Consider the following 19115-nt stretch of genomic DNA (forward strand, 5'->3'; position numbering starts at 1 on the left):
TCCTTTTTTCTTGTTTTTCTTCTTTTTCAATTACTTCATAACTGTGGCAGTAAAATTTTCCCTTAGAGTTCAAATATCACCAGAGTGGGCTTTAAAATTTGATTTCTGTTTATAGTTCAACTTTTCAGCTGTCTTCTCATTTATTCCAATCCTTTTGTGATGATGTGAGTTAATTTCATACAGGAATTTAATGTTATTGACATTTCCTTACTGAGGGCATTGAGAAGAATGGGATTTGTTAACTGTATAAAATCCCTTTCAGCTGACTGAACTGTGAACATAATTAATATAATTATTCAAAATAATTATATAATTAATATATATTTTATCATGTATTGATATGTAACAAATAACCAATGATAACCAGGCTATTAGAGACTGAAGATGCTCAAGGACATAGAATCTTGCAAACAGAAACTTTATTATTCATGCCAGATTCCTAAACTGAGTATGTTCTGATTATTTTATGACCACGTACAGCAGATTGCACCATATTAGTTAACCTTTGAAACATTGAAAATTCTTTCCAGAAATGGCAGTTGACTTTTACACCCAATATAAAATGTGAAGCAAAAGTTTGGGTGGTTGCCATTTTGAATTGTCAGGATAAAAACACAAGGTAATTCATATTAAATTAATGTGACAAGTTTATTTCCTTAATTAATGGTCCAGAAATACCTTTAACCACAATCAGTGCATTTAAACTGTCAAATTCATTGTCTTTGGCTTCCAATACAAAGTTTATCAAATGCTTCCTATGTCACTTTAACTATAGCATCGTTATGAGGGTTCTTTGCCTTTCATAATCATCGCTTTACAATAAATCATCTTATTTTCCATTTGCTGAATTGGATGTTATGTATTTTTTTGATGACGTGATACTTAGTGCATTAATAGAATAACAAGATTTCAGAAAGAAAATATTAAGAAGGCAGCACAAATATTTCCATTTGTTGTCAAGGCTGTTTTCACCATCAGCCATCCATTGTTCTATTTGATATGGACATGATCCATGAATGTCTTGTTGAAGCCCATAGTCCAAAGATGTGCAGGTTAGGTGGATTGGCCATGCTAAATTGCCCTGTAGCGTGAAGGCTAGGTAGTTAACTATGGTAAAGGTGAGGTTACGGGAATAGGGTGGGATGCTGTTTGGAGGGGCACTGCAGACCTCAGCGGGCTGAATGGCCTCTATCTACACTGTATGGATTCTATTATTCTATGTCAATACAGAATTTTGGAAGTGGGACTGTGAGGTTCTTGAACAGTTTGACATGGGCAGTAAGGAAGTATTGGAGAAAAAATGAAAGATCTGCGGGTACAAAAACAGAAGTTGCTGGAAAAGCTCAGCAGGTCTGGCAGCATATGTTAAGGTAAAAAACAGAGTTAACATTTCAGGTCCAGTGACTCTTCCTCAGAACGGCTAATTGAGGTTTTGGCAGGCTTAAACATTGACATAGCCCCAGGTCCTGATGAGTTGTACACCAAGCTGCTGTGGGAAATAAAGGAGGAAATTACAGGGGCTCTGACCCAAATTTTTAATTCCTATTTGGCCACATGGAAGATGCCAGAGGACAACTAATGTGGTTCCATTTTTGAAGAGGGGAAGTAGAGATAAACCAGGGAGTTACAGACTAGTGAGTCTCTCATCAGTGTTGGAGAAACTGTAAGAGAAAATTCTGAAGGACAGAATTAATCTTCATTTGGAGAGACAAGAGTTGATCAGGGATAGTCCGCATGGCATTGCCAAGGGGAGGTCACAGCTAACAAACTTGATTGAATTTTTCAGGGAGATAACCTGGTAGGTAGGTGAATGTAGATGATGTAGTTTATATTGATTTCAGCAAAGCTTTTGACAAGGTCCCACAAGGGAGTCTGATAAAGAAGGTAAAAGTATATAGGATCTGGGGTAACTTGAAAAATTGGATCCAAAATTGGTTTAGTGGTAGGAGACAGAGGGTTGCGGGAGAAGGCGCTGTGACTGGAGGCTGGTGTCTAGGGTGACTGACAGGGATCAGTACATGCCCCTTATTATTCATGATCTATATAAATGATAGAGAAGAAAATGTTGGAGGGAACAGTAAGTAAAATTGGCTGGGTGGTTAATAGTGAGGAAGAACATCATTGGTTACAGATGGATATAGGCAGATTAGTCAGATGGGCAGATCAGATCTCTGAAGGTGTCAGGGCAGGTTACTAAGACAGTTTAGGCATATGGGTCACTTGCCATTATCAGTTGTGATTTGTTCATAAGAGCAGGGAAGTTATGCTGGAGCTGTACAAACCTTGGTTAGACCACAGTTGGAGTACTATGCAGTTCTGATCATTACACTATAGGAAGGATGTGATTGCGCTGGAGGGAGTGCAGAGGAGATTCACCAGGATGTTGCATGCGATGGAAAGTTTAGTTAGGAAGAAAGGCTGGATAAGCTTGGGATGTTTTCTTTAGAACAGAGAAGGCTGAGGACAGACTAGATTGAGGTATATAAGATTATGAGGGCATGTAAATGATGGATAGAAAGCAGCTGTTCCCCTTAGTTGAAGGATAAATAATAATGGGATATAAATTTAAGATGTAACAGGAGGCTTAGAGAGGATTATTTTCACCCAGATGGTGGTGGGTATCTGAAACGTACTGCCTGTGAGACAGGAAACCTTGCAACCTTTAAAACTAGTCCGAATTTGCTCCACTGGGCTATTAGCCTTAAATGCTATGACAATTTAAATGCTTATCTAAGTACTTTTTTTAGTGTATTTTGTTGTTGCTGATCAATGGCCAAAGGGCCTCTTCTATACTCTATAATTCTATGAACTGCCCTGTCCTTCACTTATTATTTTAAAAGCTTTAGGTATACAATTTGCCAGGACACTAGTCCTAGCATCGTTCAAATGAAGCCCATTCCAACAGAACAGCTCCCTCCTTCCCCAGTATCGGTGCTATTGTCTCATGAACAGAAAACTATTTCTCCCCACTAATTTTTGAAGCATTTATTTACCCTAAACCAATTTGCATGTGGCTCAAGTAGGAGTCCTAAGAATATTACTTTTGTAGTTCTGCTTTGTAATTTAACCTTGAACTGCTTGTAATCCCTCAGCAGAATTTCTTTCCTAGTCATACCTCTGTGTTTCTACCTAAGTGGAATACAACAGCTTCGCTGTTCTGGTCTACTTGGTGGTGATGTTGAATTGCTGTACATTCCTCCCAGTCTGATCCTTCTCCTCCCACTTAAGTTTCTGTCCAGCTTAGAACAGATCTGCTGAACCTTAGCACCAAGTAAACAACACAGTCTTCAGGACTCTCCATCTTTGCTGCAGAGAGCAATATCTGTTCACCCAAGAATGCTGTCCCATATTACTACTACAATTCTCTTTTCTTCCCCTACTTTCTATACCACGGTGCTTTTGCCTGCACTCTGTCCTGCCTGTACCTATTGGGCAAGGGCTAATTTCTAGATCCCAATACCTGTTTCACTCACAGTTACCCTCTCCTATTTCTGACCATGAATGAAATAATATATGATTAATTTAAGGGCTGTGACTGTCTCTTGAAACACAGGGCCACGTAACGCTTCCTCCTCCTCATGTGTTTCAGTGTCCACAGTGTGAGCTCCAACTCATTAATTCTGAGCTGAAGTTCCTTTAATAGCCAATACTTGCTGCAAGTGTTATCACTTTCTATCACACTGGCAATCGCTAGTTTCCGCAGACTACAGTTGTAACATGTCACCTGCCCAGTCATCTCGATTATATGTAGCTAATTCATTTAATATTAAATATTATAAAAGTGAATTTCCTAGCTGCACTGTTCAGCTGTAATAATAGCTCCTGATTTACACTACTTGGCCAATCAAAAGAGATGCAGATGAAATACCCAACAGTCATTTATTTGTTTTCCTTTGATGTCACACTTTGGTTCTGCTGGATAGAAACAGACTTAAAGGGGCACTCTGCTGCCACCTTTTAATCTCCCAATGATGTACTTCTCATGTAGCTTTGATGTTCTCGTCTGCTTGGTGGTGATGTTGAATTGCTGTACATTCCTCCCAGTCTGATTTATGATTTCATAAGGTTTACATTTGAAAATTACCATATAATTTAATTCTGTTCTGTTGATCGTAGCGGATAGTATTAATGTGAATCTTGTCTTCTCATATCCTATTATTTTCACTAGAAATCTCCTTGCACTTCACAGTTTGGCTGCTGGGCGTATTGATGTTCATTGGCATTTCATCCACGTGACTCCATAGGTTCTCCTGCTTTTGCTGCTGCTGATGAATCACTGGAATCTGATCATTTTAGGATAGAGGCATTTTTGAGTCTCTAAGCAATCTATTCACTAATAGGATGCAGGTATCACTGGTTGGCCAATATTTAATGTCTGTCCCCAATTGCCCTTTATGTTGTCTGCCTCTTAAACTGTTGCAGTCCATGTGCTATAAATAGACCCACAATGGCCTTAGGGTCGGAATTCCAGGATTTTGACCCAGGCTAGTGAAGGAGCAGCGATATATTTCCAAGTCAGGATGGTGAGTAGTTTGGAGGGAAATCTGTGCTTCTGTGTGTCTGCTGTTCTTGACCTTCTAGATGGAAGTCATTGTGGGTTTGGAAAATACAGGCTAAGGATCTTTGGTGAATTTCTGCAGTGCATATATTAGATAGTACACATTACTGCAACTGAGCATTGGTGTTGGAGGGAATGGTTGCCAGCTGGTTTTGTTTAGGATGTGTTAAGCTTCTTGAGTGTTGTTGGAACTGCACCCATCAGGCAAGTAGGGAGTATTCTATCACACTCCTGACTTGTGCCTTGCAGTTGATGAACAGGCTTTGGGGAGTGAAGAATGAGTTACTTGCTACAGTATTCCCAGTCTCTGATCTGCTGTTGTAGTCACTATTCATATGTCACAGCACTGGTCTTTGTGGATGAAACCATTGTAACTAGCTGATGGTTTGAAGTGTAAGTGTTCTGATGATTTTTGAGCACCCACTCCAAAATATACTTTTCAAGATTAAGCCAGTGGCTGGTCCGTATTCTGATATGGCTCATTTGGTCTCTGACATCTTCTTCAGGGATTCCTCCTTCTAGTATTCTCGCATTCATTTTTCACTAACACCAAATTCCCTTGCTTTAATATGGTTATTTGATGAGGAGCTAATGTTATGAAATTTAGAATATAAACATAGAACATAGAACAATACAGCAAAGGGATAGGCACTTTTGTCCACCTTGCCTGTACTGACCATGCTAATCTAGCCCATCTGCCAGCACGTGGCCAGTATTCCTTTATTCTCTGCATGTTAATGTCTATCTAAGTGCTTCTTAAACATTGCTATTGTGTCCGTTTGCACCTATCTTGGTAGTGTGTTAAGGCACCTACCACGCTCTGTATAAAAATCTTTCCTCTCACATCTCTTTTAAACTCTTCCCCCTCTCACTTTCAACTTAACACCCTTGTATTTGACATTTCCACCCTGGGAAAAAAACTCCGACTATCCACCCAATGCCTCTCATAATTTTGTATACTTCTTTCGGGTCGCCCCTGAATCTCTAATGCTCTAGCGAAATCAATCCATCGTATCCTTGTAGCTAATGGACTCCAACCCAAGAAACATCTTGCTAAACACTTTTGCACCCTCTCCAAAACCTTCATATTCTTCCTAATGTGTCGCAACCAGAACTGCAAACTACTTCAAATGTAGCCCAACTAAAGACTTACATAGCGGCAACGTGACTTGCCAACTTTTCTACTAAATTCCCCAACCAATAAAGGCAAACATACCATAAAACTTCTTTACACCATATCCACTTGTTTTGGCACTTTCAGGGAGCCACCGTCTTGCAACCCAAGGTCTCTGTCTGTATTAGTACTCTTAAGGATCCTCCCATTTACTGTATACTTTCCTGTTGCATTTGACTTCCCACAATGCATCGCTTCATGCACGTTCAGATTAAACTCCATCTGCCATTTCCCTGCCCAACTTTCCAACCAACTATATCTTGCTGTATCCTTTGGCAACTTTCCTCAATATCCACAACTCCTCCAATCTCTGTGTTGTCGGGACTAATCAGACCTCCTACATTTTCATTCAAATCATTTGTATAAATTATTAACAACACAGGTCCCAGCACTAATTTTTGCAGAACACCACTGGTCACAGACCTCCAAACAGAAAAACAACCCAACACAATATTCTTTGTCTTCTATGACCGAGCCAGTTTTGTATCCAACTTACCAACTCACCATGAATCCCATATCACTTAGGCTTCTGGACTAACCTGACGTGAAGGATTTCATCAAATGCTTTAATAGAATCCATGTAGACAACGTCAATTACCCTCCCCTCATCCTTCATCACTTCCTCAAAATCTCAATAAAATTTGTGAGATAGGACCTCCTACACACAAAACCATGTTAACTTTCCCTAGTATGTCCATTATTTTCTTGATGCGAGTAAATCCAGCCCCTAAGAATCTTCTCCAACAATTTTCCTATCACTATATATGGATCATTATTTTATAATTTCCTAGATTATTACTGTTGCCTTTCTTAAACAAAGGAACAACATTGACGATTCTTCAATCTTCTGGGACTTTGCGTGCAGCTAAAGAGGATACAAAGATCCCTGCAAAAGCCCCAGAAATCTCATTGCCTCCCTCAGAATCCTGGGACAGATCCCATCAGGCCCTTAATGTTTTTCAAGACACCCATCACTACCTCTTTCTTAATGTCAATATGTCTTAAAATATCAACATAACCCTCCCTAATCTTATAATTATTTGGTATTCAGCAAGGAGAAGGTCACAATGTGAAGTACTTATTAAGGACCTCACTCACTTACTTGACTCTGTGCATATATTTCCAGCTTTGTCCTTGCTTTGGATCCACCCTAATCCAGCTACCCTCTTGGTCTTGTGTTATAAAATGCCTTGGGATTTTCCTTAATCCTACTCACCAAGAACATTACATGGCCCCATTTAGCCCTCCTTATTCCTTGTTTAATTTCTTAACTGCTTCCTCAATGGATCATTGCCCAAAGGTCTGATATGGTTTCTTTCCTAGTTGGATTATCTACACATTGTTTCAAGAAACCCTCAAGATGTACCTAACAAACCATGCCCTTTCTAAGCCTCTGGAACTAAGGGAGTCCCCATCAATATTATGGAAATTAAAATACCCACTACAACAACGCTGTTGTTTTTACATCTTTCGATGACCTGCCTTCATATCTGTTCCCAAGCCCTGCTGGCTATTGGGAAACCTATAATAGAACCCCACTGTAGTGATTGCCCCTTTTTTTTCTCTGAGATCTATCCACCTGGCCTCGCTGGATGAGCCCTCAAAGGTATCCTCTATGACATTCTCCTTAATCAGTAATGCACCTCCCCCACCCCTTTGGACATTCCTCTCTATTTCACTTGAAACATTTGAAACCTGAAACATTGACATGCCAGTCCTGTCCTCCTTACAACTGAGTTTCTGTAATGGCTACACCATAGTAGTTCCATGTACTAATCCAGGCTCTAAGCTCATCTGCCTTACCTGCATTATTCCTTGCACTGAAATAAATACACTTCAGACCGCCAGTCCTACTGTGTGCATCAACCAGGCACTGCTTGTTCTTCCTTTTAGATTTACTTGACTTAACCGCTACTTTTTTATCAATCGCTACATGTGCTGACCTACCAATCTGGTTCCCAAACCCCTGCCACACCTTACCTTAAAGCAGCTTCGTACTTCATTCATTTTGCTGATAGACCCATTAATGGCCATCACATGTTATGCCACATGACGTCCTCTGTATGTTAGAACATAGAACATAGAAAAGTACAGCACAGTACAGGCCCTTCGGCCCACGATGTTGTGCCGTGAATTAATCCTAATCCAAAAATAAAATAACCTAACCTACATTCCCCTCAATTCACTGCTGTCCATGTGCATGTCCAGCAGTCGCTTAAATGTCACTAGTGACTTTGCTTCCACGACTACCACTGGCAAAGTATTCCATGCGCTCACAACTCTCTGGGTGAAGAACCTCCCTCTGATGTCTCCTCTATACCTTCCTCCTAACACCTTAAAACTATGACCCCTCGTGGGAGTCAGTCCTGCCCTGGGGAAAAGTCTCTGGCTATCGACTCTATCCATGCCTCTCATTACCTTGTACACCCCGATCAGGTCACCTCTCTTCCTCCTTCTCTCCAGAGAGAAAAGTTCGAGCTCAGTCAACCTCCCCTCGTAAGACAAACTCTCCAGTCCAGGCAGCATCCTGGTAAACCTCCTTTGCACCCTCTCCAAAGCCTCCACATCTTTCCTATAATAGGGCGACTAGAACTGGACACAATATTCCAACTGTGGTCTCACCAGGATTTTGTAGAGCTGCAGCAAAACCTCGCGGCTCTTAAACTCGATCCACCTGTTAATGAAAGCCAAAACACCATATGCTTTCTTAGCAACCTTATCTACTTGGGTGGCAACTTTGAGGGAGCTATGCACTTGAACACCAAGATCCCGCTGTTCCTCCACAATGCCGAGAATCTTGCCTTTAATCCTATATTCAGCATTTAAGTTTGACCTTCCAAAATGCATCACTTCGCATTTATCCAGCTTGAACTCCATCTACCATTTCTCAGCCCAGCTCTGCATACTGTGAATGTCTCGCTGAAGCCTGCAATAGCCCTCGATACTATCAACGGCACCTCCAACTTTTGTGTCATCAGCAAACATACTAACCCACCCCTCAACCTCCTCATCCAAATCATTTATTAAAATTACAAAGAGCAGAGACCCAAGAACAGAGCCCTAGGGACACCACTCAGCACTGACCTCCAGGCAGAATACTTACCATCTACAACCACTCTCTGCCTCCTGTCAGCCGACCAATTCTGAATCTAGACAGCCAAATCACCCTGTATCCCATATCTCCTGACTTTATGAATGAGCCTGCCATGGGGAACCTGATCAAATGCCTTGCTGAAGTCCATGTACACCACATCCACTGCTCGACCCTCATCAACCTGTCTTGTGACCTCCTCAAAGAACTCAACAAGATTTGTGAGGCATGGCCTGCCCCTCATAAAGCCATGCTGACTCCCTTTAATTGCACTATGCTTTTCCAAATAGTCATAAATCCTATCCCTCAGAATTCTTTCCAAAACCTTGCTGACCACAGACGTAAGACTGACTGGTCTGTAATTTACAGGGATTTCCCTATTCCCTTTCTTGAAAAGAGGAACAACATTTGCCTCCCTCCAATCTTCCGGTACGACTCCCGTGGAGAGTGAGGAAGCAAAGATCTTTGCCAGCGGCTTAGCAACCTCCTTTCTCACTTCCCGAAGCAGCCTAGGATAAATCTGGTCTGGCGCTGGGGACTTATCAATTTTAATTTTGCCAAAATTTCCAGCACATCAACTTCCTCAATCTCGATCTGTTCAAGCCTGTTTCCCTGCTCCTCAAAGTTCTCATTCACAACAAGGTCCCATTCCTTAGTGAAAACCGAAGCAAAAAACTCATTTCGGGCTTCCCCTATCTGCTCAGACTCCACGCACAAGTTCCCTACACTATCCCTGATCGGCCCTACCTTCTCCCTGAGCATTCTCTTATTCCTCACGTATGAGTAAAATGCCTTCGGGTTCTCCCTAATCCTTCCTGCCAAGCCTTTTTTGTGTCCCCTCCTGGCCCTCCTCAGTCCACTTTTGAGCTCCTTCTGAGCAAGCCTATAATCCTCCAAAGCTGTGCTAGACCCTTGCTTCCTCCACCTTATGTAAGCTGCCTTTTTCTTTTTGACGAGAAAGCACCTCTGTTCGCGTCATCCAAGGCTCCTTAATCTTACCCCTTCTTACCTGGCTCAGAGGAACAAATTTATGTTCTGTCTTAAACTTCCTCTCATCAACTTCACAAGACAGTCCATATATCCTCCTTGATCCCATGCACTAATTTATAAAATATGTGAACACGTGAGTATAACATTTTATAACAGGGATTTTCTTCAGGTTATCTTGAGGATTACTTTTGATTTTTATGGTTTCCCTTTTCATTCTCAATAACTCCTTCAATAGGTAATACAGTCACAGCATATTCTTCTTGAATTTCTTTTCAGGTTTCCTTCACGTTAATGTAAAAGACTGTAATATATATATTGGAATTTGCCAAAGACCTCATTCATGTCTTCGTTACTGCTAGACTCAACTATTCCCATATACTCATATTTTCCCAAGTTTACCTTCATAATTTTGAAATTGTGCAGAGCTCTGCTATCCATATCTTAAATCGTTGCAGGCTCCATTCCCCTATTTCCCCTGTGCTCATTGACCTATACTGGCTCCCAAGAAGGAAATATTTTCACTTTAAAAGACACTCATAAGACCCTAAGACCCTAAGGTGTCAACAATTTCCTTGTCTTTATTCTAATTCAAATAATTTTGCTTTCTTTCATCAATCTATTTAATCTGATGCATTGGAAGACGTGACAAGTGAACAAATAACAGCGGAAGAGGTAGAAAGTGCTCCCCTCTCAGCAATGAAGTGCGTAGTTCTTGCAGTGGAGTCATACAGCACAGAGCTGAGATGTTGGAAGTATTTTCAGATACAGCCAGACTAAATGGAATAAAATGTTACCTCTACTGAGGGGACAGAAATTGTTGCCAAGCATACTTAGGAGATCAGAAGCAAAGAAGTAGCCAAGTTGCTCCCTTTGCACCCATTCTTGTGCTGTTTCTAATGCTTCAAAGTGACATGACAAACTGCATGTTTCTTTCACCAAATGCACAGACTATCTCCCAATGTGTGCAATTTATTTATGATCACAAGGAAGGTATGTGATATTTCTGATGCATCTAATTGTAATCATTCCACTTTTCAAAAAGGCTTGACACTTCTAATCTAAATGAGGTAGCCGATGATATTCTCCTGTCAATGGGCGAGGTTTTCACCCATAATAGTAGGTGATGTCAGGAAATTTGCTGGTTAGACCTGCTTGCTTCAGGAGTAAATGCTACAAGTAAGGGTTCTTTGTTACTGGGAATGGATGCTAACTACAGTTGAGTTAGCTAACCTTGAGAAATTTTCAGAGGCGGTCACAGAGACTGTTGGCTGCAGCAAATTAGGAATATGGCCCTTCACTTCATTTCTCCCCACGGTCACAGTTGTATGCAAAATCATCCGGACCCTTTAAAATCTCAATAGCTAAAGGTGCAAAACATTTGAAACCACTTAATCTTGTGTAAATAGGCATTGTGAGGTCATTTTCAACTCCATTTTAATTTAAACCCCCCTCCTCACCTTTGATGGTTCACATTGCTCTTAATGGATTTTGCACGTAAATTAATCAATCAGAAAACATGGGTGATTTAATGATGTTGGTTTTTAGATGGAAAAAAATGGGTGATTTGTTGATGAGCAAAGAAAGCTCAGTTGTGTGCAACAGCACTTCTGGTTCTGAAAAAACATTTTAAAAAAAATTATTGTGGAGCTGTTGCAGGACTGTGGTAGAGTCCCTGTCTCTGAGTCAGGAGACCTGAGTTTCAGTTCTGCTTGCTCCAGAGTGTGTCAAAACTTCTCTGTACAGGTTGATTAGAAAAAAATTGTAAAAATTGAAAGCAGAGGCTAGATAGAGAAGGCTGTTGGTCAGTCAGGGGCTCGGGTACTTCAGGAGACAAATAGTTATCTGGACTCTCCATTCATCGCCTACAATTCCTTCAAATTATTGATCAAGGCTGCAGAAAAGATGTCTAATATATTATGCAAGCTTATTTCTCAACTGTCAATTTTCTGCTGGGTACTTTTTCTTTGTAAACTAACTTATCATTACCACCAATAGTACAGCTACATAGCAGCATAAATGACAAAAAAAAACTGTCTCAGGGCACTACTCTGTGCTATGTTTTTCTTTAAAAGGCCAATATTTGGACGGCTGACCAGAGGATTAATTCAAGAAATTGATTTCTGTTGACAGCTTCCAAATTGTTGCATGACATACTTTATCCCTACCTTTTCCGAAATGTAAGGCCAAGAAAATCACGTACAAAAACCCTGAAAATCATGTACAACTTTTGTTCTGTAAAAATAGCAACAAAATAAAAAGATCTGTGATTTTTTAATTGCCTTAGGCTTTGGTGAAATGCATCTGCTGGATTTAGAGTATGCAATTACTGTCTGTCTCTTTGTCTTTACTCCCGTAGAAGATGAGAAAAATGTAAGAAAATTAGGATTCCTTTGGTTCATTGTAATTTTGCTGTTTTCCTTTTCATTTTATATTTGCAGAATGACAAAATAGTTGAACAACAACTTGTTATGGATCAACTCCAAGAAGAATTACAGCTCCGTAAAACTGAAAAAGTTTCAATTCATAGCAGAGGTTCAGAGGAGGTACCTTTAGCTGTGGCCACAGCCAGAAGACCGCACAGTGTACCATTATTAAAAATCCATCTTAAGTCTTTCAATGTAATACAATCCAATCAAGCTACTCACTGTACAGATTCCAGAAAGGTATGTGTTCATTGATAGAAAATGAAACTTTCAAATGATTAAACCTAAGGTATGTGTCCATGGTATTTAAATGAGATTAAAATACAAAGCAAGTGGGATTATTTTCATTCGGTGCCGGTGGAAACTTGGCTCACAACTACGAGTTGCTTTCTGAACACCTTTTAAGGATGAAATACCCTTAATGTCTGCCTTGTCTGCTTCCTGCCGGTGCATGGGAGAAAGGGGTTTCAAAGTTAGGTTCTCCGATCTTTGTAATCTCTTTTGGGTTTCTTAATGTTTTTCTGGGGTCAGTAGTTTCACTTCATTGTCCCCTTGCCACCCCTCTGGACATAACTTTATGTACTGTTCCTTTTTAAATAACATCTCATTCCATGTTGAATGCTTCAATTGAACCTGCCTCCACCACATTCTCAGGCATTTCAGATGATAACAGCTCCCTTCATGGAAAGCAGACCTGATATAATTTTTGTTTCTTTGCATTTACTATATGAACACAGAAACATAGGAACAGAAGTAGGCCAGTTAGCCCATTGAGCCTGTTGCATCTTTCAATTAGATCATAGCTGATCAGCTACCTCATGGCTATTTTCTCATGCTAACTCCTTATTAGTTTTACCACTCTCTGTATGTAGAAATATATGTTATATAGCCAACCCTTACACTGAAATCATGCCGTTTGGTTCTAGACTTGACAGCCAGGACAATCATCGTTTTTATATATACACTGTCACATCCTGTAAGATTTTGAGAATTCCAATGAGATAACTTCTCATTATTTGAAACTGTAGAAAATACAAGTCCAGTATCATCAATCTTGCCTCCATCCGATTAGCCAGTCCAAGTCTGCCTGAAACTGCCTTGCATCCCCTCACAATTTGAATTTGCACGTAGTTTTGTGCCAACTTCAAATTTGGAAATTTTGGCTGGATTTTCAGAGGAGTGACAATCTTGCACGGATTGCCAGAATACCACCCTTCATCCATATCTGTTGCAAGTGATTCTGATCAAGGTTCATTCAGAAATGTGTTGCTTTATTTCTATTGTGCGAGTTCATTCATAAGACAGAGCTGGCAGTGCAGGGCAAACTGTGCTCCCTTTTGTAGCATTCAGTGACTGTATTCTGAAATTTAAAGGTCTAGATTCACAGACAGTCACTTTCACAGCTGCTGGCAATCAATAAGTACCTACACTTCAGATAAGTGTGAGGTTAAGGTGCCAGGAGGGTAGAGCATCAGCTGAGTAGTGTACTAGACAGAAAAGGTGCAAGCTGGTAGGGAGTAGGGTGCCCAGGGATAGAATGCCAAATGGATAGGGTGCAAGGTAATGAGGGGGACCATGGTAAGTGATTCAGTATTTAGGGTAGGTTGAGGTAGGTGAGCAAAAACAAGGCCTGCCAGAGGTGAGGTTGAGTGGGGAAAACAGGGTCTGGCAGAGGCAGGCTTGGGTGAGTGGGAGAAGTAGGGTCTGGCAGAGTCAAGGGCAGATGGATGTTGAGTTGGAGGAGATTGAGTCTAGAGGTTAGTTGAGAGAGGAGAAGCCGATTTGATCTGGAATGGGAAACGTGTGGAGCAGTTCCAGAAAGACTGCATGGGGTTGAAGGAGATCAACTCTTAGGGATAAACGAGGGTCAAGGTGAAACAGGGGAAGGAAGGATTGAGTTCAAAGCAAGTGAACATAGGATTGGCTCTTGGGTGGTAGTGAATGGTGGCAGGTCCAGAGTGGGGAAAGGGGTGTGCCTGCTGCCTGGGGATCAAGGGTTCTGGGAAATAAAGAGGTTCAGAATTGGAGTGATTGAAGATGAGTAAGGTTTGGAGTGAGTAAAGGATTGTATTCATTCTGGAGTGCAATGGGGGGTCATTGAGCCCAGGGTGTCACAGCAAGGTCTTGGAGTTATAAGTGGTATGGGGAAGAGTATGGGGAAGAAATTGCACAGTAGAATCTTCAATTCACAGGCAAGTCCTTCAGAGTCCTGTTAAGGGGATTCCATAGAGTCCCATGTGCAACTCCCATCTGCACTGGAAAAGCAATTGGCTGGCCATTGGAAAAGCCTGGGTTATAATAGTCACTCTTCACATCTATGATACCTACATAAACTGTGAATGCCAGTGGCCCTAGCACTGGCCTTGCAGCACCCAAGTAGTAATTGAGACAATTTATTCCTACTCTGTGCTTTTTTGTCAGTTGACCAATTCTCAATCTTTGCTAGTACATTTCCTCCAGTCCCATATGGGCTAATTTTATGTGCTAAGCTCCTGTGTGGCACCTGATGAAAAGACTTCTGAAAATCCAGTCTACCACCTTCACTTGTTCTGCTTTATCTATGCTACATGTAACAGCCTCAAAAAACTCCAACGAGACTGTCAAATGTAATTTTCCTGTCATAAAACCATGTTGACTCTGCTTAATTCTACCATTATTTTCTGAGTGACTAGTTGCCATGTTCGTTGTAGAAGTTTCTAACTATTTCCCTTCTATTCATGTCAAACTAACAGTTCCATAGTTCTTCATTCTCTCTCTCCCACCCTCCTCAAATAGTGGGATTATATTTTCTACTTTCAAGTCTGCAGGAGCCTTTCCAGAAGCTATAGAATTTTGAAAGATAATGGGCAATGAATCCTCTATCTCTATAGGCATCTTTTTCAATATTGTGATGTTACTTATTTGGTGTAAGGTTTATTATTATTCAATCCAGTTAAACTTTCAATAATTGCCAGTTTACAAAATTAGTTTCTTTAAGTTGTTCAGTTCCACAAGTCCCATGGTTGCCCAGTTTGTCTGGGGTATTTTCTGTATTTTTCTCCATGAAGGCAGGGATGAAGTGATTGTTCAGTTTCTCTGCAATATCCCTATTCTTCACTATAAATCTTCCTCTCTCCACCTTTAATGGGCCCACATTTGTTGAAGCTGTCTCACATTCCTAAAGAAGCTTTTACAGAAGAAAAAGAAGCTGTCTCTCCAAAGTTGTCTGATCTGCAGCATTCATTGTTTCCATTTCAGATTCCAGCATCTGCAGCAATTTGCTCCAACCTTTTTTTAAATTTAATGTTGAATTTGAATGCTGCTGTTCCTTTCTTTGTCAGTATTTAGTCATTATTTCCTGAGTTATAAATTGCTCTCAATTCTGACGTTTACTATATTTTCTGACGACCTAATAAGCAATCTCCTTTGATCTGGTGCAATCTTTGACTTGTTTTGTTAGCCATAGTTGTTTGAACATTCCCATTGGGTGTTTGTGCCTGACGGAATGTCTGTCTGGTATGTCGGTTGTAAACCATTTATTACTACTTTGAACATTGTCTGTCTACCATCAAATGTTTTAGGATATTTTTCCAATCTACCATAGCCAACTTGTCCATCATAACTGCATACTTCCTCTTGGTCAGATTAAAGACCCTAGTTACAGAATGAACTAGGCCTCATTCAGACTTAATGTGTATATCTCTCTCAGCCCACATTTTCTTTTGGTGTTTTTTTTCCTGGACTGGAGAACCATTGCATGTGAGACAATTGATTTTATTGAATTTGCCTTTGCTAAGTGCCTGTTAATGGGATGTTACGATATTGGAACAGTTGCTGATTAGTCGTTAAATTATCTATTATTCTGTTAACTTTTCCAATAGAGTTAAAGTTATACTAACTTCTTTTTGTTTGTATTTTAACTGGGTATAAGAGTGAAGCGTGTTTTGCTTAAAGCCAAATTGTATGAACAATTGAAGTGCATCTGGAACACGGCACCTTATGCTTGCCTTTAAATAAGATAAAAGCTAGGGCCCAGGGTATCTCCTTGATATATTGAAGGGAGTTTGGTAATGCCCATAACAAAGTACTGTTGCTTATTACACAAATTGCACCCTGCCAACTAAAAAAATTGAGTTATTTTTAATTAGGTGAATAAATCAGAGCTTGTTATGTTGTTTTAACATTTTATGCATTTTCAAAAAATACTCCTTTTCAGTACAGTTGTTTGTTCAACCTATGAACCAGTGTTGCAATAATAACCATTCTATGCAGATCCTGTGAGATATAAAATTTGATCACAGTCAGAGGATCTGCAATAAAGTGTGACATCAGTATCTGTGAACATTTACAACTGAAGACTTTTGCTATTGCTGGACAGGTGCACACAAGCCCCCCTTCATATGCTCTTGATAGAGTGGTGGCAAGTTTTCGAACGCGCAGTCAGATGTTAGTTGATCACCTTGAAGACCGTGATGAGGTTATTCGTCATAAATTAGATGATGATAGTGACGATGAGGAAGAAGAAGATAAGAAAGAAAACATAAATATACAACTTCCAAGGTAGGAAAAATGTAAACTGCTAACTTCGGGTACATTCATGTCCCTTTTAAATGAGTTGAGGGCTTCTGCCTCAGCTACCAAATTAAAGATACCCACCCTCCTCTGGGGTAAGGAAAGCTTTTATTTTCTCATGTCTCCTCAAATCATTCTACCGATGACCTTAAATCCGTGCCCTCGATAATTGACTTTGACTAGGGGAAATAAGTCTTCTCCACTCACTCTATTCAAGCGCCTCATTATTTTGTGTACCTCAATTAAGTCACCTTCAGTCACCTCTGTTGTAAAGAAATCAATCTTAACTTATTCAATCCTTTCTCAGAATCAGCAATTTTCAACCCCTAGCAACATTATGGTAAAGTTCCTCTGTACTCTGTTTACAGCAATTGTGTCCTTCTTGTCATGTCATGACCAGAATGTTCAAATGCTTCAGCTGTGGCCTAACTAATATCTTGTATAGTTCCAGCATTACATACCCACCTTTACATTCAATGCCTTACTCAGTGAAGGAAAGTATCCCATATGCCTTCGTTAACATTTTGTCAGCCTGTCCTGCTATGTTCAAGGACCTGTACACATGCTATCCAAGGTCTCTCATTTTCCCTACACCTCTCAATACCTTCCCATTTATTATGTATACCCTTGCACTGTTTATTGTAACTCCGCGACGATATTACCTTACAGTTTTCCAGATTAAATTATATTTGTCAATTTTCCACTGACTCAACCAAACCAATGACACCATTCTACAGTCAACAGTCATCCTCTTCACTATCATGTATCAAGCCAATTTCTTTGTGTCTTCTGCAAATTTCCTAGTCATACCATCAACACTTAAACCTAAGTTGTCAATATATGCCTTAAATAGCAAACAACCCAACACTGAGGTCCAGGAAACACCACTGGAAATCATTCACATTAGCAAAATTATCCATCGACTGTTATCCTTTGTTCCCTGTCTATTTTGGATCCAGATCGCCACAATTTTATGCACCCCATGGAGTTCAATCTTTTCCTTAACAGTCCACCATGAGGGATTTTGTCAAATGCCTTAATAAAAATTAATCCATATAGACAACATCTGCTACACTACTCTCATCAATCTTCCTTGTTATTTCCTCAAAAAGATTCAATTAAGTTAGTAATGCGTGAGCTTCCCAATACAAAATTATGCTGACCATCTCCAGTTTAATCCACTCCTTTCCAAGTAACAGTTAATTTTCTCAGTATTGATTTTAGTAGTTTTTTCTGTCAACAAGGTTGGAAGGACCAATGTACAATTACTTGGCCTGTCCCTTCCATTGTTTTTGAGTAGTGGTACAATGGTCACAGACCTCCAATCCTCATCTGTATCTAGCGAGGATTGGTCAAAGATCCTCATATCTGCTATTTCCTCCCTTCAAATATTTTTCAATACATTTCATCTGGCGCTGATGTTTTAACTCCCCTTAAAGAGGTCAGTCCCTCCAGTACTTCTCATGACGTTTATTTAATCTAATTTCACAGTCCTCCAACTTTAACTAGAATGTCTGAATTATCCCGCTCCTTTATGAAGTCAGAGAAACTATACCTATTTAGAACTCAGTCCACATCTTCTGCATCCACTTACAAGTTACCATATATGTCTATGATAAGCCCAAACCTTTCCTTAGCCATCCTGTTGTTCCTAATCTACTGATAAAATACCTTAGAATTTTCATTAACTTTACTGGCTAATGCATTTGGAATCCTCTCTTTGTTTTCATAATTTCCCTTTTCACATCACCCCTGTATTTTCTACGTTGTATAATAGAGTAAATCCAGTCTGATGTAGAATGTTTTTGATTACTCGCATGTGCTGTATTGTATTGAAATGTTCATGTGACAAAATTTTGCTTATGCTAAATGCCTACAATAGTTTTATTTTTAAACCAAATTGTAAAGGAATTTTCTGCTATATTAGGCACCCAATAAATCAGACTTGGACTCAGAAACAAGCCAATGTGATTAACGACACAAAGTTATTAAAAAAAAATTTCACAATGGACAATCAAGGACAAGGTGACAACAAAACAGAATTGGACTCAGAGAAAGGTATGTGCATAGTTTGAGAAACTATAAATACCCTCTAATCCATTGCATAATGGTACTCTACCAATAAATTCCAACTAACTCTGCCGCAACGGTCATTTTTGTTTTTTCTCTTTATATTTTGTTTGTCTAGATTTTCTTCACTTTATTCATTTCATACATCATTACCTGACACCATGAACAAATAAAGTAGTGATGTAATGTAAATGCTTAATGAGATTGACAAGTTGAATTCCCTAAGGATCTCTTCAATTTTTCTCTGATCAATTATTT

At 39.9% G+C, this 19115-nt stretch overlaps 1 protein-coding gene across 6 annotated transcripts in view; it reads left to right on the top strand.

Annotated features, from left to right (window-relative positions):
* LOC125451145 (kinesin-like protein KIF27) overlaps positions 1–19115 on the top strand; it is a 108221-nt gene that overhangs the window by 23783 nt on the left and 65323 nt on the right. For all 6 annotated transcript variants that reach the window (XR_009445571.1, XM_048527922.1, XM_048527921.1 and 3 more), the window contains 3 exons: positions 12252–12476; positions 16594–16775; positions 18715–18845. Coding sequence is in view for 5 of the 6 variants with exons in the window: in XM_048527922.1 (XP_048383879.1) it covers positions 12252–12476; positions 16594–16775; positions 18715–18845 (538 nt within the window). In the remaining variant the exon portion in view is untranslated. The remainder of the gene's footprint in view (positions 1–12251; positions 12477–16593; positions 16776–18714; positions 18846–19115) is intronic.

Source organism: Stegostoma tigrinum, chromosome 3 (genome assembly GCF_030684315.1).
Source record: "Stegostoma tigrinum isolate sSteTig4 chromosome 3, sSteTig4.hap1, whole genome shotgun sequence".
Classification (NCBI taxonomy): domain Eukaryota; kingdom Metazoa; phylum Chordata; class Chondrichthyes; order Orectolobiformes; family Stegostomatidae; genus Stegostoma; species Stegostoma tigrinum.